The sequence below is a fragment of the Homarus americanus genome, unplaced genomic scaffold (assembly GCF_018991925.1).
Source record: "Homarus americanus isolate GMGI-L3 unplaced genomic scaffold, GMGI_Hamer_2.0 scaffold18547, whole genome shotgun sequence".
NCBI lineage: Eukaryota > Metazoa > Arthropoda > Malacostraca > Decapoda > Nephropidae > Homarus > Homarus americanus.
Genome location: NW_024725521.1, coordinates 386309 through 411651, shown reverse-complemented (window position 1 = coordinate 411651; position 25343 = coordinate 386309). Strand labels below are relative to the sequence as shown.

The window sequence follows — 25343 nt, the reverse complement described above, 5'->3', positions numbered from 1 at the left end:
CATGAGCTAAAGCCAAGGGCTATGCCTCTATGGAACTAAAGGGATACATCTAGGCCTAGGTGGAGGTGGCCCCGGGTAGCCGTAAACAAAGTTGGTTTTGCAATAACTATTCATTACACATTAACAAGAAAAGTCCAGAAACTCACTTACCATCCAATAATAATTTTTGAAACCTTTGTGGACAACATCGGTAATATTGCATAACTTAAAAACAGTTAGTAAGTCATGTTACAAGAGGAGCGTATCAGGCGAAGAGATCACAGCGGCGTCGTCTGCTGGAGCTGGAGTGGTCATCCTCCTCCACTCAGCCTCATGGTAGATCCTGTCCCGCACAGTTTTCAAGTTCTGTACACATGATTGAAAGTGATTATAACATTTATTACAAATAAAATTGTCAAATAAGTTTACAATTGGTTTGGCATGTATATAGACAATGGTGGTATACAGATCAGCAGGTATAAAATTTCCCACCTGGACAGTGGAAAGCTTTTAAGTGAAATTCAGCAGTTATACAACTTCACATTGATTCAACATATACAAAGACAATGCAGGTATACAATCAATGATGATTCAATTTAGGATATGCAAACAAAGGGGTACTAATGCTACAGCTGACACGTGCATATTAACTTCAGTCTTGGGTTCGATCACTCTCATAATAAATTAGCAAATAAGAGATTAACTTCAAAAAGGAAGAGCTAGAAATTCACGAACTTTAACCATTAAAAGTATTTATAATAAAATTGAACCAATTTTCTACAAATATTACAAACATGTCTTCAACATCACTCTGACAGATGGCAGCACTAGTAGCCCAACACAAGGCATTGTTAAAAATATATCAAGAACATTGCTTTAAAAAATAAAATTCCTTCTTAAAAATTATACCGCAACCTATCTTGACATACTTTAATGATTATACGGTGATTTAAATTACACTATATTGGTATAATATTGCGCTATGATATGTTACAAAGATTCCTGTGGCTTGAAAAAAACTTAACTTGATTAACACAAAATTCATGTCTTTGTTATACAAATACCTGGATAAGTAATTTAAAGTATAATATCAGAGTTTTTGTTTTCAGTGTGAAACCACAAAGAAAACTTTAAACATGTAAAATAGTTCCCTGGATTTGAACATTTATTTGGTATTTATATTTCATCCCTGAAAATGTAAAATATCGACGAAAAACAAATTTAGAAGCAAGTCATGTAATTTTTAAATGTGTTTTTTTTTATTACCTTTGGCTCTTCCTGTAGGTTTTGTTAATTAATTTTTTTCGAGTTTTAGGAGTGGGAGGTCTTAGTATGGTGTTGGCGGGAGGAACAAGCAGCGCCGTGTTTACCGCCAAAACATTCTGAAGGTTCAAGTGGTTCCTATTATCGGATGTTGAGTGATTTTTATTGATTGTTTCAACATTTTTACCATGCCAGGTGTAGCAGAAGCACACACGATACCAGAAGATGTTCGTGAAAAGTGAGTTGAGTTTAGTTTTCAGTGGATATTAGGTTTTGTTACAGTCGATCCTGATTACTGGAAATAATTCACTCTTGATTCCTACTCTGGAGTCAGCATTTCACCAAATCAACCTTGACTTCAGAGTTCATGAACATATTATGTATTACGTATTAGTTAAAAGTGTTGAGTATTTGTTCCAGGTTGAAGCTATTTTGGTTGTAACTCGTCACTTAAGTCACATTTACAGGTAGGTGAGCTGGGAATGCCTTGGGTGCGAACCAGGGCAGGAGGTGAATGCTATGTGCTCCTGGCTACTGCAACCCTTCATTAGGCAGTTACTGAAGTGTAATAGTACAATAGCTCGTCATTGACCAGGCCGTTCACATATTATAAATATTTCAGAATTCACGAACTTCAGGGAATGTACAAGGAGGAAGAACTTACACAAAAAGGTTATGCCAAGCGACTGCGGTTACTGCTTAGCAGTCATTTGATGGAAACTGATCAGGAGAGCATTTCACAGTTGGAAAATGAACTCAGTGAGGGAGACATTACTGAGGTTAGACATCTCTTGTACATTAGTTTGTTTCTATTTAATTGTTGTACAGTATTATAATTTTTCTTATAAACAAGTCAATTTATCTAAATTATGTTTATAGTGGCTTACACACAATATATTTTCTTGATTGCAATTGAATGTGCCAGTTACTCTTTACTTGATGGCTTGAGTATAGTGTGCCCACTGAGCATTAGATGGAAGACCACATACTGGTATCTGGGACCATTCAATTGATGGTCAAAATTCGTTTTTATCACAATTTTTCCAATTGGTATGAGATATTATTTTTCTAATGTATTTTTAAATTTGTTAATTGATTCTGACATTCGTTTCTTGCGGAAATGAGCCATTCATAACCTAACCTAACCTTAACCTATTGGGATGAAAACGAATACCAGGTACTGTATTAACCCAATCGATTACTATACCTCCCCATTTCAGCTGTTGCTCTGAAAAGGGAGGGTAGAAACAAAAGTTTCTCTCATGGACATTGGAGAGCAGGTGGTTAAATGAGCATTGGTATCACACTTGCTTGGGCTCACCTTGACCTACAGTGTTTGGTTTTCTAGGCAATAATTCCCATTGAAATATTGCCATATCTTTGAGCTCAATGGATCTGCTTTTTATGCTATCTTCACATTTATATTCTCATTCCATGATATACTGTACTGTAGAAATATACCTGTATGTACCATACCTGGTATAGTTATAACATTCTCATTTTCTTGTAACATGCTTCAGTTGCTACAAACACGGTACTGTATCCCAAAACTTTTCCAATGTATTGTTTGTCATGTCTTTCACAATTTGAAGAGGTTATCTTGCCTTTTAGCTTTTCATCCTTGTATGTATATTTTCTGTTTTAAAAGGATGTGGTGTCAGGGTCATCATTGCTTAATTTCATTATTTACTTTAACAAGTGTAATGCAGCAATAAGACAAACTTAATGGTAGATTCTTATTTCACCAGAAAGGATTCTTCAAAAAATTGGAGAAAGTACTCGAGTCGTTTTTAAAGTTAGCAGCAGCAAGTGATGAGATGATCACTGGCAAAACACATACAAAATCAAATGGCTCAACTTCTCTGAAGGAAACGCTTTCTGTGTTTGCTAATAAAGAAAATTACAAAAATGTTGAGAATGGTGATGAGGCAAAACCTGTCTGTGGAGTTGAGAATCATGGAGGAGAAACGAGTAAAACAAACAACAGAGTTGAACAAGAATCGAGCCCCATGAAGGAATTAGAAAAGAAATGGGAGGTTGAAGATATGGAAGAAGATACGAGCCCATCCATGCAAATGAAGACAAAGATCACTGGTAGGACAACCACATTTTTTACAGTACAAGTACCGGGGATTTATTTTTCTATATTCTGTTTGTGACAATTGATTGATCTGCAGTGGAATCATTGAGCCAGCATATTTGTATGAACATGTACAAACCTTAGATGTAAAAGAAATGGCATGCTTGAGAATTTTTATCGGATGGTGTGCCCTAAATCTTTTAAAGTGTTGAAATGTAACAAAGATTAAGGGATATTTATCATGGATTATTGCATCAAATGAAGAAAGGACACCCTTGTCTGATCTGTAAGCTGTAGGAAAGAAAAGGTATTTAGGACATAGGAGACTTGTGCTCTTGGAGTGCTGTTCTCAACCATTGACTATGGGCCTAGTGTACAGCACAGAATATGGTTTGCCCCATTTTTTCCTGTACTCTGTGTCTTCACTGTCGACATTTGCTTCTTTTTTGAATAGTCTATGCATGGAATGAGATGAAAATACTGTAAAAGTGTTGTGGCAATCTCTCGCCACCCATAAGGTGATAATAATAAATAATAATAATAATTAATGGTTTATTGAAAGAGCATGGCAGCCAGAAGGCTTTTGATTCACAAATAATATACAAGTAACATAAGTGATACAAATATGATATATAATAACTAGGTGGGGAAAAACTCAAATTACAGGGCATTTCAACATAGTGACAGTGCAAAAAGTAAGATTGACTGGGAGTGAATACCATGTTTGTCACTATTTGCCTTACAGTTACAAGTAGGGAAGTCCACTATCACCATTCCTTCTTTCTCCACTCTCTCCTACTCACATGTTGCAGTTGGGTTCTCTGTTTCATTTTTTCATTTTCTTGTCTCATTACTTGAGTTGAGCTGAAAGCCATTCAGTTGATTTGCTTTGTTTTTGCTGGAAACAGGAATAACAGTGATATATAAAACAGCAATACAATGCACTAGATTCATATGTATGTTATTGTGGGCACCTTTGGCTGGTGTGTGAGTTTGGCCATCTTAGATGTTTTATACAATATGTGAGGAAGATTTGACAGTAAGTGTTAGTATAAGGGGTCCCTGAAATAAATCAGGGTTCGGTAACTAATTTGCATGACTTAAAGCGAAACGCCTTTAAGCAGGAGATTTTTTTCCCCATACGAAAACATGTAATCACAGGGGGATAGGAATCATAAGAACGTTTACATCGCTGTGACATAAAGCAGGACAGTCTTTCCCTTAAATAATGTACTGTACAGGGGGCCCCTGACTTACGAATGCCTGCCGATACAAGCGGATTAAACTTGAAATTCACAGTATTTTATTTACCTGATGACTTATTTTTTACTTTCATTTTGTATTTATCATTCTATTTCTTCTTTAGTCTTAAATTAGGTGATTTTAGATGTATATAAGGACCTTGGCTATGATATAGTGGGATTTTAAGCATTGTTCTGTAAGTACAAATACGACTTAAGAACGTCCTCAAGAACAGAATCCGTTCATAACCCAGGGACCCCCTGTAAAAAGGAATAGGGATTGGGTTTTTAAGTTTTTTCTTTTGTAGAATAGAAAAAGTATTTGTGATGTTATTAAGCAATGACTCAAACAGTAAAACATTTTTAGTGTACTGTATATACAGTATATGCAGTTTTAGTGAAAAAAGCATTTTGTACTGTAATTTTAAACATTATTTTTAAAAGATTTAACCTGTAACCTCCAAGCAATAAATTTATTTATCTTACCTGGAGAAGTGGGTGAGTTCACCTTGTTTACTATGCTTTATATAAGTACAGTATTGAACAATTGGAAGGAAAAATCCAGATATGCCGTAGTTGATGCTGAATATGAAGATCAACCACTATTCACAGCATGATAGAACACAATGGGACTGAGATTCAAGTACTGTACTGATGTTGTTTATACTAAGTCAACTGAGTAAAAACTGACAGAACGATACAAAGATGTTGGTGAGGGAAATTTTTGTTGCATTCTTCAATTAGCAACGATATCTTTGCAAAATTATATGTATTCGGGGAGGGAGGGCTCCTGGGTCACAATAGGGTCAGTGTGAGTGGGTCAAAACACACCATTTTGCTATAGCACTTTTCATCATAGTAATGTACTGTAATTCATGACAGAAATACTACTTTTTTTTTAACCTGTTGTGTGTATTAATTTAGAATAATATACAGTAGGTATGCAAGATTATTCAATTACATCACGAGGAGTTCATTATTTAATTTTTGTCATCTTACTCTAAACAATGCATTTGCAGGAGGTTCTCAGACTCGAAGGCGAAGTTCCCAGAATGGGAGAGGTACACAGAAGTCTGTAGCTGACTTGTTTTCATCTATTAACAGTAAGCGCAAGTGTGAGCAACCTAATATAATGGAAGAAGTAAAAGAACCAACAGAAGTAGATGAACCTGATGAGAAAAGGCAGAAAGTTGGAATTAAACAGAACGTTGAAGACCAACCACAAAGGTTAGGGTATAGGAAAAAAAAAATCCTTATTTTGTTTTGTTTGTTGACTAGTGTTGACAGGTATCAAACTTTCTCAATTTAATCTCCTAATTTACACTCATGGATTTACAGGGATGTGCTCTAGTATTAAAAGCAGTTTCCAGATGACTAGGCTATACTGTATAAGCATTAGTAGCCCAAATGAGTTTGTGTAGTATTCTTCTGGACAAGTGGTTGTATGTTAGCAAAAGAAACAGGGTCAGAGAGACAACCTTAGTCCTGACATCTCGGTTATGTGTTTCCTTTGCCACCATACAAGCAAAAGTGAGTTTGTCTGATATACCATGTTCTGTTATATCGGAAAAGTAATTAAGATTGAAATAAAATAGTTCATGTAAGTTGTAGAGACATGAAATGTATTAAATATATTTCTCTTCCTGTGCCAGCATTCCCCAGCCCGCTGAAGGTTTGTGGAGTCGTTGTGAAGTGTGTCGGCAGCACCTAGATAGTCCTGACCTTCTCCTCTTCCCGGGACACCCAGAAGGTGCAGTGGAAGAATTTATTGCACTCACTAACCCCAAGCTCTCACTTTTTACTGGAGAGGAAGAAACTATTAATGAATATGATGAAAGGCCACAGCATAAGATCACTGGTTTTAAGTAAGTAGAAGATACATTTTTTTTTTTTTTTTTGGCCAGTGTGAAGAAAGAACTTTAGTTTTCATTATACAGTAGCCTCGAGTTATTTCGTAAGATAGGGACCAAGAACATTTGCAAATTAAGAAATTGCGAAATAAAGATGCATGTAATTCAATAAAAAATAAAGGGTTAGGGATTGGAAGCCCCCAGAAATTCTTCCCCCAAAATTTTAATGGGTTATTTGCTTACTAAACACAACCAAGAAATGTACTATCTTCTGGTGCACCTTGGAAAAAAAAAAGAGAATTGTACAACAACAAAAAATAAAAAACATCCTTGTTGCCTCTGACAGACCCAATGACACATAGATTCAGTGGTAATACTGTATTCTACTGGATGACAGTTATGCAGGTTAACCAGCAAATTGAGGAAATTTTCCTTTGTAAGGTAAATGTATTCTTATCTAATGAAAAGCCACATGGATGAAATTAACTCCATCCAAGATGTAAACATTGGAGCTATTGTGTCAGTGCTTGGCTGTACATATGTTTAGCTGTTCAGAATGGCATCCAAACAGTTACTACCCACAACATAGAGTGTAGATGATAAAAACATTGTGGTTATCAAGATATGATATTTTAATCAAGCTTTCTTCATTAATCTATTGTTTTATTTCTTACAATAGACTAAATGTGATGTCATTGACTGGCAATGTACAATATAGGAAAATGGCAGTAACTAAGGTAACTGCAAAATAAAAATATTGAAAAAAAAAGTGCAAAATAACCTGAGGCTACTGTTATTTGATAAGGAATTTAATTTGCATGATATGTAAATTGGTAAACTCTCTAAAAAAAAATAAATTTTGCTGATGTCTGTGAAATAAATTTTCAAGCTTAAAAGACTAATGAATTTCTTATTATGCAGTGTGTATGACAAAAAAGGTCACCTTTGTCCATTTGATGGAGGTCTTATTGAGCGCAATGTTCTGCTCTACTTCTCTGGTTATGTTAAACCCATATATGATGAGGATCCATCAGTTGACGGTGGAATTCCCGCAAAAGAATTGGGTCCCATCAATGAATGGTGGATTTCTGGCTTTGATGGAGGTGAGGCAATCATTGTTTTTAGAAAATATTGGTGATAAAAGATGTATATGCAGTACCTACTGTATAGTGATTATTGTCTAGCATGTGTTCTTTTACATTGATACAATGTCATAATAAATTTATTTCCTATTACCTTCTACCCAAATTTTAGTATTTTTTGCCATGTATCTTTTTCTTACTCATATGGTCATGAATTCTTGAAGGTTTCTCTTTTCATTTCTTCCTTGCTCTTATAATTAATTTCGTGTGGATATACTGTACTTAACTTTCTTAATTTTTTTTTATTCAGTTACATGCACACATTCCTTCATACATAATGTGCTGAAAAAGTAAAAGAAATAACAATCGTAAGGTCAAAAACATAAAGGGAGTAAACATTTCTTTCTGTGCAAAAGTTAGTAGGCTTAGCGGGAGGGGGGAGTGTAGTGCAGGTGCTCCATTACCGAGGCGCTATGTTGCTGTGACGAGTTTGGAGGCTACAGTTCCTCATAGACTGCCCTTGTTCCAGCTTTCACACAATTTCCACTTTTATTTTTTTATATTCATCACTTTGTTTTCTTTTAGCACTACAGTAGAACGTTGATTTAAAGCGATTCAATTTAAGATTATTGATTTAAAGCGACGCCCACAATTTAGGACAATGTTTTAATTTAAAGCTAATCTTTCCTATTTTGCACGAGTCAATCTGGCGCATCAATTTTTAAAATTCACACCTAATGTTTCTCTGGGCACGCTACACTGTCCTAGGGGCAAAGCTGTACTCTACATGTACTCCAAATAATGTACTTAATGATTACAAAATTTTTTGTCTAGTGCAAATTACTGTATAGCATGTTTATATTCAAATTAATCACATCTTATAAGAATTCCAACAATGTAAGTTATATTCTCCCCGGTCACTTGTGTGACATTTTATAAACAAAAAAAATCTCAATCTAAAGGACATAAATAGACAAATAAATACTTCACTAGATCTTCGGCGCCAATTGTCAAACATGTCACTGTCACCTCCCTCCCGTCCCCCCCTCCCCTCCTTCCCTCCCCTCCTCCCTCCCATCTTCCCAGCCAGGGTTTGGTGGTTATAGGCTTACAGTTTTTATCTTATTTAATATCACAGACTAAAGTTTGGAGAATATAATTTGAATATAAATATCATATTTTTTGCACAAGAGATAAAAAATTTAGCCCTTTGTAATAAAATTAATTAGAGCATGTTAGTTCAGTGACATTTTATAAGATAAAAGCTTAGTCACTCTTAAGGTCAGATAAATAAATAAGCACTAGACCTTGGCATCAACTGTCAAACATATCACCTCACCTCCCCCCCCCCCATCTTCCCGTCAGCTGATCGCTAGTGAACAGATCATTTCACGTCCCATAAACAAGGTTTTGTTTATTCTAGGAGACGGGCTGAGGTGCATCTGGGTAGACTGTCAGTCTTTTTAGTATTTTGTGTTTCTCTCAAGTAGCAAACTAAATTATTCCGTTGAAACAACATTTCGATTTAATGCGAATTCGGTTTAAAGCAACCTCTCTTGGAACCTATCGACGTTCTACTGTATTAAACTTAGTTCTATAATTTTTGTGGTTGTTTGAAGGCTTCATGAAAGCAAAATAAATTCAATATTTAATAAAGATCACAGAGCACACTAGCCCTGATGCTGGTACTGTAGTGGCTAAAGGCATCTGTGACCACACTGTTGGCACCATGCTAACAAGGTGAGAATTTGGGATGACACATTCATCAGGGGTCTGGGGTGGGATTTTGATTTCTCTCTTCATAGAGAATTTATCAGTCCTTGTATTACTAGGGTAGTATAATTATTAATGATGTTGCCTTAGCATTTCATATTGTTCACTTTATTTCAAATCTTGTCCTGCTTCTCTTTAAGTACAGTACAGGTATAAAACTATTACTGTACTGTACTACTGCATGTATTTCACTTACTAACTGTACAATTGTCTAATAATCATTGTGTACAGCACATCAGTGTTTTATAGTACATGTACAGTATTTTAAGATGTTTTGGGTTTCTCCTCCTGTGGCATCACCCACCAGTAGAACATTAATTCTCATAACCACTTCATGACATACTGTCCAGTCATTCAGACACACCTAAGGAAACTAGATTTACTTTTATTTTTATAAATAAACATCATGTAAACAAAGTGCTTGGACAAGTCTTAATCACCAAATACTCTTGCAGGTGAAAAAGCCTTGATAGGATTCTCTACTGCTTATGCGGAATACATCCTCATGAATCCAAGTGATGTCTTTGCCCCGTTTGTTGATGCTGTGCGGGAGAAGATTTATCTTAGCAAAGTTGTGATTGAGTTTTTGGCTAGCAACGATGATGCTTCCTATGAAGATTTGTTGAACAAGCTGGAGACAACTGTGCCCCCAAGTGGCATATCTGTTTTATCTGAAGATACACTACTAAGACATGCACAATTCATTTGTGATCAGGTAAGGCAAAATATGTGCAATAAAGTTTCATCTCTAGGAATGCAACCTGAGCTTTCAATTGGATATTATTGTGTACCAAAATCATCTAGAGTGAGATTTTTTCTTAAACTGTAAAAGGAAATCTTTTGTTGCTGATGTGATATCAGCAATTTTTTTTATCCATTTTAATTTGATTGTAGGACAGGCATTATATGAGGTATAATGGATTGTGTTATAAGTGAGCACTACAAATACAGGCAGTCCTTTTCCTGCTATAATCCTGGTTGGTCAAGCAGGAGGATTACCCAACCTTCTTGGTAGCATGCTAGATTGCTAGTCTATGCAGGGGTTATCCCACTCTTGGCAAGTGCACCTGATTGTGTACTCATTTCATTGCTGGGTGTATAGGGGTTAGTGTACAGTATAAGGAAGGAACCCAGTCCTCCTCACTGACCAAGAAATGAATCGTACAGATATATATATATATATATATATATATATATATATATATATATATATATATATATATATATATATATATATATATATATATATATATATATATATATATATATATATATATATATATATATATTATATTTATTTATTTATTTATTTATTTATTTATTTATTTATTTATTTATTTATTTATTTATTTATTTATTTATTTATTTATTTATTTATTTATTTATTTATTTATTTATTTATTTATTTATTTATTTATTCAGGTTCACAATTTTGACTCCGCTGGAGATGAAGAAGGAGACAACATGTTGATAGCCTCATCTTGTGTTCGATCACTCATCAGATTATCTGGTGTTATTTTAGGCAAGAGGCGAGCCTTAAGACGTACTGGTCCAAAACTCAAAGTTGTTAAAATGCCAAAATGGACCAAAGCAACCACTACACCACTAGTAAAAAACTTGTTTGAATCCTTTTTCTCCGGGCAAATTGAAACTGATACAGTGAATCTACCTGCTCACCGAAGACTACGATGTGGTGTTTGTGAAGCTTGCCAAAAACAAGACTGTGGACAATGTATTAATTGTAAGGACCTGGTAAAGTTTGGTGGATCTGGGAAGTCAAAACAGTGCTGCAAGGAACGCAGATGTCCAAACATGGTTGTGGCAGAAGCTGATGATGATGATGACCATGAGGATCTTGATGGTATTACACTTGGAGAAGTAACGCCATCTAAACCCAAGTTACATCGTATACGAAAACACACACATCGCATATCTTGGATTGGGGATCCCATCATCAAAGAGGGGAAGAGAACTTATTACAAGTCAGTGATGATTGAGGATGAGGAATTCCACATTAATGACAACGTTATGGTTGAACCAGATGACTCAAAGATCCCAGTATTCATAGCTCGCATCAACCACATGTGGGAGAATGGAAGTGGAGAAAAGTACTTCCATGCTGACTGGTACTGTAGAGGGAGTGACACAATTCTTGGTGAAACTGCTGACCCCTTAGAACTCTTCATTAGTGATGACTGTGAAGATACTCTTCTAGATTCTATTATGAAAAAGGTGTGTATTGATTCACTTTTATGTATAACATACTGTATTAATTTACAGCATATGCAGTTTACCCCTTAATTTTACATACTTTTCATCTCTTCTGTTACCTTATTGACTGCAGAAGTATTGAGTAATGTATGCAATCATCCGCTGGATGTCATTATTTCCATTCTATTCTTTTCACAGTATAATTATGATAGGTATTTGTTTAGAAAAAATAAGGAAAAGTTTTAAGGTGGTATGTACACTCGCACCAAAAATTATGAGTGCAGGGTGAGATCGACGAGTTCCGAAACGATACGTATACACTGTGATATGTCGGAAAGGTTGGTAAGTGTATCCTCATAACCCCCCCTCCCCTCTACTAGGTGTTGCCATATGGCTGACAATCAGGGCTGCCAACATACAGCTGGAACAACTCGCCTTTCCCAATACCTATCGTGACTGGTCTCAAATTGTTCACACTACAGTATGCACCGATACTTTTTGTTGCGAGTGTATAATACAAAAAACCATCAGTTTCCAGTTTCCAAATTTATAAGTTTTATTTTTATTTTGTAATGCTGTACAGGTAATTTTTGCTGCAAAATTTTTTGTACCATGAATGACACCCCAGAAAAAATAAGGTAGTATTTAACTACTCGTACTGTACTACATAAAATACTTTGACCAATCAAGGGATGAATTTATTTCAAGTGTCTTTTACTTTAAAGGTCACAGTGGTTTATTATGAACCACCATCCAATTGGAAAGATCTAGGAGGAGTGACAGACCCAGAGGTGTACTACCCAGTGAAGACGGATGATGGCAGTCAGTATTGGTATCAGAAGATGTACCACCCCCAGTATGGCCGCATTGAAGATATTCCAACAGATGAAGATGTTTGTATATATAATTTGAAATTCAAAATTGCATATCATATTCAACTATGTGCATATGTTATTGGCAGCTTTATAAAGCCTCCGTGAATTAGATTAATTGGTTGGGAGAATTCTGGTTACTCGTGAAAGTACCCTTTGCCAGTCAAGTCTTACTAGACCTGATATTTTAGTGTTACTTATGCAATTTTCTATACTGATAATGCAATCATCAAAAATATAACCAAAACAGGATAATGAAGAAAGGGGTGATGTGATGAAAAAGTGAGGATGGAGAGAGAAATAAGTCAACATGTAGTAGGGAGAAAGTGGAGTGTTTCAGGTATCTGGGAGTGGATGTACCAATAAATGGAATGATGTGTTATGTATTAACCCTTTGAGAACAGTGTAAAAACAGGAGTAAAAAAAAAGGAAAAAGATTACCTTAAATTCATGATTCACACCTTAATAGTTCAGAGATCAGGGGGATTAAAAGAAACTCTTATCCCATGGGTGGACATATGACTAGTAAGAGCTACCTCACCACCACCACCATAGTATTCCATATCACTCAAATTCCTCTTAAGATTCACTAGTTAAATATTGAGTAAGGGGGGGGGGGGGTTGGGCCCCTCCCCTCCCCTTCCCTTATTTTTCATCTTAAAATTCCAATACTTTTTCTTTAATGCAGTATATTGTACTTAGGCATTTTTGTAAAGTAACAAGTACTTATTTGACCTCAGAATATCTCCTAATGTCAAGTGCCCCTGGCCTCAAAATGCCCATGATATTGCTCAGAATTAAAAAAGAAAAATCTGGGGTAGGGCCTTACGGCACCCCCCCCCCTCCTTTCTGATATTACTGGATCCACCCCTGAGTACTGTACAGTATATTTTTTCACACGAGTTCAGCAGTGAGAAATTTAAAGTAAAAATGTCTTAAAATCATTTGCAAAACCATATTATTTAGTACATTAATGAATTGATAATACCTTCATGCTTAAGTTTAAGAACCAAAAACATTAATATGAATATTATTGATACTGATAAATGAAATATTAACAGATACCCAAGGAGAGCGTCAAGCACCGCTACTGCGTTTCTTGTGCTCGAATAAAAAAAGCAGAGCTGCGAGAAATGTGTGTAATGGGTAAAAAGGTGGAGAGTGAGGCTGCACAGGATCAGGTACAGTACTTCGAAGTAGTTATTTTCATTATTTTTCTCGGTCTTCATCGTTGTTTTTCTTTTGTAACCTCCACAACCCCCTGAGTAGTGACACTAGATATTCAGTTAGTTTCTTCTGACAATTTAACCTGGGAGCCATCGATTCATCTCTCTACACAATGCCTGATGGGCTGTGCTGATGAAGATTTTAATATACTGTATATAATTATGGTCCTCCAAACAATATCCTTGCAAACAGTGGTCAGTTGTCAGCTCTTGGCCATATTAGAGTAATATGTAACCTCTGCTGTATGATTTATCCTCATTTCCTTCCTCTCAATCACTCAACACAGTTTTCTTGAGTTTGCAAAAAAAGAAAGGAAATAGGGTATTGCCACCTTTGATTTTGTATTATTTTTAATGTTTCTCCCATTAATTATATGTTTTCTTGTATTTGACCATTTTTATGTGATATTATTAGGTAATTAATTTTACTTGATACTTATACTGTACTTTCTTCTCCCTAGAACTGTTATGTATCATTATGTTACTTGGGCAATGATTATGCTGTTGGAGATTGCCTCTTTGTGAATCCAGGTGCATTTGATTTCAGGGTAAGTGTTGTTGATAAGTGAAGTAATTTTTAGAGCTTTGCCATCATGTGACTAACAGAAAGGATGTGTTTGTGAACAAAATGATTATTGCATTGGGTAATTAGTATTCAGAAAATAACAGAGAAATAAGATGACTTGGGAATGAAAGAAGTGATGTGCAGAGAAGTGGATTGAGTGATACAGTACAATAGAACGTTGATATAACACGAGATAGGTTCCAAGAGAGGTTGTTTTAAACCGAATTCGCACTAAGTCAAAGTGTTGTTTCAATGGAAAAATTTAGTTTGGTACTTGAGAGAAACACAAAATACTAAAAAGACTGAGTCTACCCAGATGCACCTCAGCCAATCTCCTAGAATAAACAAAACATTGTTTTTTATCGTATTATGTTAAAACAAACACTCATACATCAACACAGCTAAAATTAAGGGATGTGAAATGGTCTGTTTACTGGCTGGGAAGATGGGGGGGGGGGGGATGAGGTGATATGTTTGACAGTTGATGCCAAGGTCTAGTGCTTATTTATTTATCTGTCCTTAAGAGTGACTTTAAGTTTTTCTCTTATAAAATGTCACTGAACTGACATGGGAGAATATAATTAACTTTGCTGGAATTCTTATAAGGTAGTGATTAATTTAAATATAAACATGCTATAGCTCGCATTAGACATACACATTTTAGTTCTAATTTAAGAATTTTTTTTGCAAAGACCAAAAATTTTTAGCGTGCAAAATATATGACGTTTATATTCAAATTATTCGATGCCTTGCAAGGATTCCAGCAATACAAATTATATTCTCCTAACTTTAGTCTGTGACATATAAAATAAAAACTTTAAGCCTAAAACACCAAACCCTGGCTGGGAAGATGGGGGTGGTGGGTGACAGTGACATGTTTGACAGTTGGCACCGAAGGTCTAGTGAAGTATTTATTTCTTTATTTATGTCCTTTAGATCGAGTTTTTGTTTTTTGTTTTTTGTTTATAAAATGTCACAAGTGACCGGGGAGAATAAATTTACATTGCTGGAATTCTTATAAGAAAATGATTTATTTGAATATAAACATGCTATAGTTTGCACTAGACAAAAATTTTAGTAATCATTTAGTACATTATTTTGATTGCATGTACAGTACAGCTTTGCCCTTAGGACAGTGTAGCGTGCCCAGAGAAACATTGGACGCAAAATTTTAAAAATGATGCGCCAGTTTGACTCGCGCAAAATAGGAAAGATTCGCTTTCAATTAAAACATTGTCCTTATTTGTGGGTGTTGTTTTGAATCAATAATCTTAAATTGAATAGTACAGTACAGTATAAAGTTCATAATTGAATTTTAGGAGCAAGGAAGTAAGACCAAGAATAAGTAGAAGGCTGGAGTGAAGGATGTAATATTACTAGCAGGGACAATCATGCTTAAATTTAGTACTGTACATTTTTTTTGTAGGGGGTGGGGTGGGGGAGAATAATGTACTACTAGATTGTGAAGTATTATAATGGCATTGAACTAAATACTGTATGAAGCTCCTAGTTGTGGAGGGGAAAATGCCATAGAAATATGCATGTTGCAACAGTAGGAGTGCATGAATAGCAGTGAATGAAGAGAATGTCTGTACAGTACAATATTTCCTAATCGGGCCACCTTCCATTATAGTGGGAATAGGCTTAAGAGTGTCGGATGGGGGGAGGGTATGGGTGAAGTAATAGACTTGAATATAGAAAACTGACATGTGGAGACATTTAGGCAGTGAAGTTGTGGGGATTAGAAATAGCACAAGGGAGTAATGTTTGGTTTATTTCCTTCACCAGAATATGAAACCTTACTCTACTTCATAGGCATGATGTTGGGGATTAATTTATTTTGTTAAGGTTTCATATCATATGGACTACTTGTCTTCTTACATTATAGAAGAAAGTCATGTTCATTTACTCAAAAGGTTAAACCAGCTCCACCTCCCCAAAAAGAAGAGAAGAGGAAGAATGTGGATGAAGAAATGTACCCAGAATACTATAGGAAATCATCAGATCGTGTGAAAGGGTCCAATGAGTCAACACCAGAACCATTTAGAATTGCAAGAATTCTCAGCATTTCTCCAAAATTATCAGGTAAAGGAAATTATTGTATAACTTTTAGCTAACTTTTGTTTTTTATATTTAGTTTGTAAGGTTGTTAATAATAATATTAAGTTGTAAAAAGTTAGTATCAGGGTATCAGGTGGAATGATAACCCCATTCAATAAAGGAATGAAATTGAAGCTAATTTTATAGTTCACAGCCTTTTGGGATGATAAGAGACACTTCAGTTTTTATGATTTTGCAACACAAATGGCAAAAGTTTATTTGATAAGATTGAAGTTTTTATGTGCATGTGGATACAGAACAGCCACTCATCATTTGGATTAGTGAGTCTTGGGGCTGTAAAGATATGCTGCCAGGCAAGTTTTATTTACCCACCATTCAGAAGTCACAGGACTACAAGACAGGTGTGGTACAGTATGTCAAGGAATATCAGTATAGAGAAATTAAGCTGTAGATGTAACAGCAAAGATGAGTAGAGGTTCTTTGTATTTTAATTGTTTGTAGGTGAGCTCAAGACAGACTTGTGATGTTGTTTGGTATTGGTTTGTCATTTGGGAAAAAATAGCTGTGATTTATATTCTCTCAGAACCCCATTTATCAAGTTCTATTACTCTCAGATGTGCATAAAATGAATAAACTGTAGTATGGCAGTAGGTATCTTTATTTCTGAATATACATGTGAGGCAAATGACACATGTGCAACCAAAAGCTTAATTGTTCTCTTGCATATTTCAGGAACAGTATTGAGTCCCAGTGATGTTTCTGTTAAGGTAAACAAGTTTTATCGCCCAGAGAATACTCACCGTGGTATTTGTGCTTCCTACCAGGCAGAATTAAATCAACTTTATTGGAGTGATGAAGGTAAGGCTCCCCACTTCAAGTTCTAAGTTGTTTCTGTTAATGCACAAGAAAATGCAGAGCGATTATAGAGTGTTCATGTTTAAAAATTAACAACTGACCTTGAGTGTAGTATTGCAGAATACTCTAAACATCAGACCTTTTGGTCAGGTACTCAGTTTTTGAGAGGTTGCATATTGAACAAGAACAAAAATGTCCTTACTCCACTGAAGAGGGACTAATAATGTTTTCTTTGCATTATCATCAACATTTTACTGCTATTTTCCATGCATATGTGGGTTAGCTGCAGTTCCTGATGGCAGCTGTTGGGTAAAATCAGAATGGAAAGTCCCCTCTAGTTCACAACTGCAGTCCCTGGGTACTAGCCTAAAAAATGCTGCATAGACCAGGGGATGGGCACAGCTCTGGTGGCCTAGTTGCCATCAGACATTTTGAAACAAAGTTTTATGGTTGGATGCCTTTCCTTAATGCCAATCCTCAGGATGGGAACATGTCAGGCAGGGCCATAACTCTCTGAGGTAATCAAAGACTAACCTTAAATGCTTATCATATAGATGACTGGTGCCAACAGGACAGTTTTTCCTTGGGTAATGCTCACCCATGTGACTGATGCATGTCATATTCACCGTGGTAGTTGTGTTTCTTAACTGGCACAATTCAATTGATTTTATTTAGCTGATGAAGGCTACATAGCAGAATGCATCTATTACAGTGGTAAGAATGAATAAATGGCTAATAGTGAAGTGAGTCTGTCTGTTATTATTTGTTGTCCAGCTACCCTGCATTATAAGAGGGAGAGGCTTGAAAGAAAATAATCAGTCTTTTAGTTGGTATTAATCTTATGTAAAAGCAAATACATGATGACCCCTTAACTTATGCTAGGCTTCTGGGTCCTCAAAATATTTAGTGGGGTCATGGAAATTTTAATCCAGGGTTTGCAGATGCTCCCATACAGTTTTGGATATTTAACCTTTGAATCTGACAATATCATTTACTCTACTGTATATGTTATGTAATGGTTTAACTATCTTCAACAATGAAATTTAATGCAAAACTTTTAACACTTTTAATTTCTGTACACAGAGACTTATATAACCTTTGGTGAGGTGGCTGGCAAATGTTTTGTGTCTTACCTGGAAAATCTAGGAAACAAGACAGTAGATGACCACATGAATGAAGGGCCAAATAGGTTCTTCTTTGCACAGGCATATAATGCAAAGGAGAAGTCATTTACAGAACCTCCAGCTAGAGCTCAGGCAATGGGAGGCATAGGCAAGGTATGTTTATTGCTCTAGTGCATAAGTTAAAAGAAAAAAAAACATGGATTTATTCCTTAAATGACAGCAAGCTTTTTTTCATTGACTATTAATTGTTGTTGGACAAATATGAGTACTATCAGTATCGGCCAGAATTTTGGTATTGGCATACATCTAACCATTACCACATTGCATGATATACAGTGGTCCCTCGGTTAACAAACTCAATTCGTTCCAGAGGGTCGTTCGTTAACCGAAAATTTCGTTGACTGAAACCATTGTTTCAATGGGATATTGGGTAATTGGTTCCAGCTCACAGAAAAGTATATACAAAGTAAAGCCAAAAATGCATAAAGTCAGAAACACTCCTAAAATTCCCCTAAATCGCCCTTAAATCACTACAGTACAGTATATATTTACGTACATATACACTCTTACTCTTAAATCACTACTGTAATGTGATACAGGTGATTAATTTTTATCTCTTGTGCAAAATATATGACGTTTATATTCAAATTATTCGCGGTCTTGCAAGGATTCCAGCAATGCAAATTATATTCTCCTAACTTTAGAGTGTGATATTATATGAGATAAAAATTTAAAGCGTACTACTGTACAGTTTAACCACCAAACAAGCCTTGCTGGGAGGAGGGGGGAGTGGCAGGGGTGACAATGACATGTTTGACTGTTGGCACAGAGGTGTGAAGTTTTTAATTATCAATTTATGTCCTTTAGATTGAGTTTTTGTTTTTTGCTGATAAAATTTCATAGAAGTGACCAGGGAGAATATAATTTACATTGCTGGAATTCTTATAAGATAGTGATTAATTTGAATGTAAACATGCTATAGTTTGCACTAGACAAAAATTTTAGTAATCATTTTGTTCATCATTCTGTACAGTTCAGCTTTGCCCTTAGGACAGTGTGTGCATGTAAATGAGTTTCAATAAATGAATAAAGTTACATATATCGAGCCAAAAATAATAGTTGAAAAACTTTATGTACTAGACAGAGCTTGGATGGCTAAATTTTTGAATGACCAATAATTTTAATACTGTATAAAAATGCACAAATATTAAAGAGCACAATTTTCTTGATATTTATTCCATTGGAAACGAATGTAAACATAGAAGAGATTACTGAATTGGCTGAATACCTCCACAGCTTATCAGCTGATGTTCAAAACAAAACGTGATTTTCGTAAGGATTTCGTTAATCAAATTTTTTTTCGTTAACCGAATTGAAGATTCTTATGGAAGGTAATTTGTTAACCGAAATTTCGTTAACCAAGGCATTCGTTAACCGAGGGACCACTGTACCGGTCACTTAACATCCAGATTTTCAATTACTACTCGGTAGACAGATGTAAACAGTGTAAAGAAGATTGCCCAAAGTTTCACCCTTTCTTGGGATCAAACCCAGAACCACTCGCTTGCCAGGTGGGTATGCTGACCATTACATCAGAGGTGGCCTTTTCATACTACAGTACATACCATTGTCAGGAACATTTTAATAATTTTGTTCTACTGATTAGTAATCACATATTTTCAAATTGGATAGATGCAGTCTGGTTTTTATTAATGTTTGATGTCCTAATTGCTGCTGTTCCCATAGGGCAAAGGAAAGGGCAAAGGAAAGGGCAAAGGAAAAAGTTCAGATGACTCAAGTGAGAGGAACACCTTCCAAGGCTTTGAAGAGTATCCACCAGTATCACGCAAACTGCAGACTCTTGATGTCTTTGCTGGTGTTGGAGGTAAGAGGATGTATTTTTTTTAGTGTAAATAAGTGTTTATAATAGAAGCATTAGAGTAGGAACATATCCAATAAAATTTCTGTGATTTAGTGGTAGTATGACAGGTTCACATTATCTTCTTTTCATTTCATATGCAAACAGGTTCTGTATTTTGCTGAGAAACACTTCTTCAGGGATAGAAATGCCTCAGATTATATAAGCCATTGTCCCATAGATTATGGTAGAATTTTTTATGCTATTTAAGACTTTCAGGTATGAACAAGCAATATCAGTTGTCAAAAGAACATCCAAGTGCCCTATACATATAGCATAAATTAATATTCTTAAACGAGAAATAAAATCAAGACAAATGGATCTAACACTGTCCAAATGAGACCCCAACACAGACACAGATTCCAGGATGAAAACATAGTCCCTCCATTTTTGGATTAGGTAATCAAGAACTGAGAGTCTCAACCTGTGATAAGTAGTTACCTTTAGAAGCCTTACTGTAAGGGAGATGTGGGATATGCCTTAAACGTTTTGAACTTACACATACATATACATACATGTACTCACTTGCTTTCTAGAATGTTGTACTGTATTAGATTTAATATGTCTTCATAAAAGTAAAGAAAGATTCTCTTTTACAGTGGAAAGTTGAAGGATTTAATTAAAAAAAATAGAGAATCAATTTTTCTGTAAAAAGTAGAGACATTTAATTTGCAACTAGAAAGTAAAGGATTGAATTTTCCTCTGGAAAGTAGAGACAAATTTACATTGTCTAAAAAGTAGAGCTGAATTTATTTTTCTCAAGAGTTTATTGAAAGAACTTATATTGATTCCCACAGTGTCAACATCCATGTCCTCATCTTGGTTAGTTATGTGTTACACGTAAGTTATTTAGGAAGGAGGCAAACTTCATAGTGTACAGTGGTCCCTCGGTTAACGAACACAATCCGTTCCAGCAGGTTGTTCGTTAACTGAAAAATTCGTTAACCGAAACCATTGTTTCAATGGGTTTTTGGGTAATTGGTTCCAGCTCACCGAAAATTGCCTAAATTCAACAAAAATGGTAGAAAAGTTCACTTACTTTGAGGTGTGTATGTAGAAGGCTCCTGGATGATGATGATGATGGGAATTAGAATGGAGGTGGAGGAGAAGGAAGAAGAGAAGGCATTGGGGTGTAAGAGAAGTCACCCCATGGCACCATTTCACCCATAAAATTTTAGTTCTCTTAGTGTATTTCAAGATTATTTTCTTTAAATCAACACTGCACTGCATTATATATTGTCAATATGTAAAATATATTTCAAAATGACCAATAATTTGCTTGGAAACACAGAAAAATAGCGTTTAGCTGAAGAGAGTCTCAAGCAAGATGTTACCTCCAGTGAAAGCAGAGAGAGACTAACGCCTGTTTGCTGTGTTAAGAGGCTGGATGCCGCGCATTAAACTAGTCACTTTACCTTCAATTATGTTCAATAATTGTTAAAATGACTAAAAAATTGAATATTAAACTTTTAAAATGATTGAATAGTATAAACTTTTTGATATTTACTAAAATAGTAAGGAATTTAAGCCCTAGAACCGATTACTGTATTGGCGGACTAATACTAAAGCTGGTTGACCGGCCAGTGCAAGCGAAAACATGTTGAGGTCGGTTCGTAAGAAATTCGTTAACCGAATTTTTGTTCGTTAACCGAATTTAAGAATCTTATGGGAGGCAGTTCGTTAACCGAAATTTCGTTAACCGAGGCGTTCGTTAACCGAGGGACCACTGCACTATAATTGGTGATTATACATGTTTGTTGAATTTTTATCTGTTTACCTGTGATATATTAGAAATTTATATGAGGCATAAACTCACCTCTTTTGTAAATTACTTTAATAAAGAGGCCTGAAGATTTTTTTCTGAGTGGGTATAGATATCTGGGTTTTGGGTCACTTTGGGGCATTTCTGAGATGTTCATAGATTTGACGAGAAAAGTTAAGGGGGAGGCAGGGGGCTACTTGCTGTGTACTAAGAAAGTGTTGAGAAAACAACTTTTATTAATATCAACATACTTGTGTGCTTCCCATAGTGTAACATGTTAATTACAATGTGTAGTGTTTTAGTTGGTATTTGGATCAAAGCAGCAAGATTTAACATTCAATATCTGCTACAACTTTGTCTCAGGAGAGCACTGTTAATGCATCTTGGATCTATACTAATTTTCCTACAGGAGGGCAGTGCCCCAGGACCCCACCTGCACAGACACATTGCTTAATTCCCAGGTGGAAACAATTTACAGTACAAATAACATTTAAAAGTGTTACCCTGAATGTTACTCTTTGTATGTACACACAAGTTTGTTAATGTCAAATCTATTTTTGTTGACAGGTCTTTCAGAGGGTTTCCATCAGGCTGGAATAAGTGAAGCAAAATGGGCAGTTGAGGTATTTGAGCCAGCTGCACGGGCTTATAAACTCAATAATCCAAATGCTACAGTCTTCTCTGATGACTGTAATCTTCTTCTCAAGATGGTTATGGAGGTAAGGGTATATTGGAAACATGGTGTATTGTTAATGGTCGTGTAACTCCTGAGACCCATTTAGGGAACTAATTTTAATTTATTTTTAGGATCCTGCAATGAAGATGCCAGACAGATGGGTTCTCTGTGTCTTTTTGTCATTAAATCAGTGTGTGCACTGTAATTTAACTGATTAAAGATATTTCACATAAAAATTCATAAACTTGCATAACCCCAAAGTCAATGTTCACTGATATGTACACATCTTGCAGGGAATGTCTTTGTGATTTTATCACATTTCTATCTTACACTGAATATGCCCACAAACTAATATTACACACTGTTTCTATGTTTGACTCTACATAATTTTTACTTTTCAAACTGTGACTCGGGTTTATGTGCACAGATGAACAGAGTATTGCATAGGTACTTTGGCTATAGGGAGAGGAGGATCCTTGTTGATATTTGGGATTTCAGTTAATGATAATATTGTGAATATTATTGTTTATTTATTAACATATCAAAGTAGTCAACATAAAATTAAGTTCCACTAAATATCATATCGATTAATATATGTTGAACATTATTATCATTGAGAGTCAGTTTTCTTAGAAATAAATAAGCAGATATGGTAGATAGCAGTTGTTAACTCAATTATTAAACTTGTTCTCATAATTTTGGTTATAATTTCCATAGAACGAGAATATGAACAGCAAAGGTCAGCGCCTGCCTCAGAAGGGTGATGTAGAGATGCTTTGTGGTGGTCCACCTTGCCAGGGATTCTCCGGAATGAATAGATTCAACTCTCGCCAGTATTCACAGTTCAAGGTTAGTCGTATTTTTCTTCAAGGTCAATAGATGTTGTGATATTGTAATTTTTTTATGATATTAGAGTAAGAGTATGTTACTGTGTACAGTAGATACTGTTATTATTATGAGAATTTCAAGTATGTAATCCATTGTCTTACAGAATTCCCTTGTAGCCTCATATCTATCCTTCTGTGATTACTACCGTCCAAGGTTCTTCCTTCTTGAAAATGTACGCAACTTTGTATCATACAAATGTAACATGGTCCTCAAACTGACAATGCGGGTATTGGTGAAGATGGGCTACCAGTGTACCTTTGGAGTCCTTCAAGCAGGAAACTATGGTGTAGCACAGACCCGCAGAAGGTGAGAACATCTTTTTTAAGAATTTTTGTATAATAGGTGACAGGTAAGTTAGTTGTTATAGTATTAACAGAAGTATCAACATGATAGTAACTGGTGTTTTTAAGATTTTTCATTTGACACCTACTCATGCCTCTCATTTTAAGAATTGATATAAACACAGTAGCAGAAGTATTCATAAGGTCTGTATCCTGATAAATGTCTGAGAGAAAAATGTTGATTTAGACTCATTTTTCAGTTATATTATGTGGACATTTTCAATACAGTGGTCTCTCAGTTAACGAACACAATTCGTTCCAGAAGGTCATTTGTTAACCGAAAATTTCGTTAACGGAAACCATTGTTTCAATGGGATATTGGGTAATTGGTTCCATCTCACAGAAAAGTATATACAAAGTAAAGCCAGAATATAATTTACATTGCTGGAATTCTTATAAGGTAGTAATTAATTTGAATATAAACAAGCTAAAATTTGCATTAGACATAAAAATTTTAGATCTAATTTAAGAATTTTATTAGGGAGAGCAAAAATTTTATCTTTTGTGCAAAATATATGAAGTTTATATTCAAATTATTCCGTCTTGCAAGGATTTCAGTAATGCAAATTATATTATCCTAACTTTAGTCTGAGGTATTATTTATTTTTAAACCTATAAACCTAGTCTTTTTACCCAAACGTTTCTCAGGAAGGTGGGGGGTAGGGGGTAGGGAGGGAGGGGTGACAGTGACATGTTTGACAGTTGGAGCCTGTGGTGTGAAGCATTTAATTGTTAGATTATTTTCTTTCTTTTAGATTAATTTTTTGTTTTTTGCTTATAAAATTTAATAGAAGTGACTGGGGTAAATTTAATTTGCATTGCTGGAATTCTTATAAGATAGTGATTAGTTTGAATGTAAACATAGAAGAGATCACTGAATTGGCTGAGTACCTCCTCAGCTTATCAGCTGATGTTCAAAACAAAATGTGATTTTCGTAAGGATTTCGTTAACCGAGGCGTTCGTTAACCGAGGGACCACTGTATGTAGTCCAGCAGGTTTACAGCCCCCGGGTTATGAATGAGTTCCATTCCTAGGGATGTTTTTAAGTTGAGAATGTACATAAGTCGAAACACATGCTATGTGCATACTGTACGTACAGAATGTTTAAAATCCCCACTATATCATAGCCTAAGACCTTATATACATCTAAAATCACTTAATTTATGGAAAAAAAAAGAAATAGAATGACAAAATACAGTAAATGAAAGTAAAAGATAAGTCACCAGGTAAATAAAATACCGTAAATTTAAAGTTTAACCTTGTTCATATTGGCGGATGTTCGTAAGTCGGACGTTCATAACTTGGGGACTGCCTGTTACATGTACTATATGTTGTTGATTATGTTATAAACAAACCTTAGTGAAATTTGAGTTCCTGCAGGCTGGTACATTCAGTTTCTGACCTCATATTATGGGACATGTGGTATGTACAATCACCCAAATAAAGGATGTCACCATTTCGAGAAACATTCAGTCAGAAAATAGTATCTGGCAACTAACAGATCTTGCTTTATTTGTACTTTTATTTTTGGTGGGTGGAACACAATTTTGTGAAATACAGTTGGCTCTCAAATTT

The 25343-nt window shown here is 35.3% G+C and overlaps 1 protein-coding gene across 3 annotated transcripts in view; it reads left to right on the top strand.

Annotated features, from left to right (window-relative positions):
- The first annotated feature begins 1249 nt into the window (after positions 1-1249).
- Positions 1250-25343, top strand: part of LOC121865192 (DNA (cytosine-5)-methyltransferase PliMCI-like) — a 37702-nt gene continuing 13608 nt past the window's right edge. Inside the window, exons 1-18 of one of the 3 annotated variants that reach the window (XM_042364508.1) lie at positions 1250-1480; positions 1865-2021; positions 2991-3336; positions 5583-5790; positions 6216-6428; positions 7335-7516; positions 9724-9983; positions 10691-11500; positions 12205-12372; positions 13413-13532; positions 14039-14125; positions 16059-16227; positions 16936-17061; positions 18142-18335; positions 19929-20067; positions 22430-22581; positions 23256-23387; positions 23530-23732. In XM_042364508.1, coding sequence (XP_042220442.1) covers positions 1431-1480; positions 1865-2021; positions 2991-3336; positions 5583-5790; positions 6216-6428; positions 7335-7516; positions 9724-9983; positions 10691-11500; positions 12205-12372; positions 13413-13532; positions 14039-14125; positions 16059-16227; positions 16936-17061; positions 18142-18335; positions 19929-20067; positions 22430-22581; positions 23256-23387; positions 23530-23732 — 3716 coding nt within the window. In that variant the 5' untranslated portion in view covers positions 1250-1430. The remainder of the gene's footprint in view (positions 1481-1864; positions 2022-2990; positions 3337-5582; positions 5791-6215; positions 6429-7334; positions 7517-9723; positions 9984-10690; positions 11501-12204; positions 12373-13412; positions 13533-14038; positions 14126-16058; positions 16228-16935; positions 17062-18141; positions 18336-19928; positions 20068-22429; positions 22582-23255; positions 23388-23529; positions 23733-25343) is intronic. The other 2 variants (XM_042364506.1, XM_042364507.1) reach the window with 2 other exon arrangements.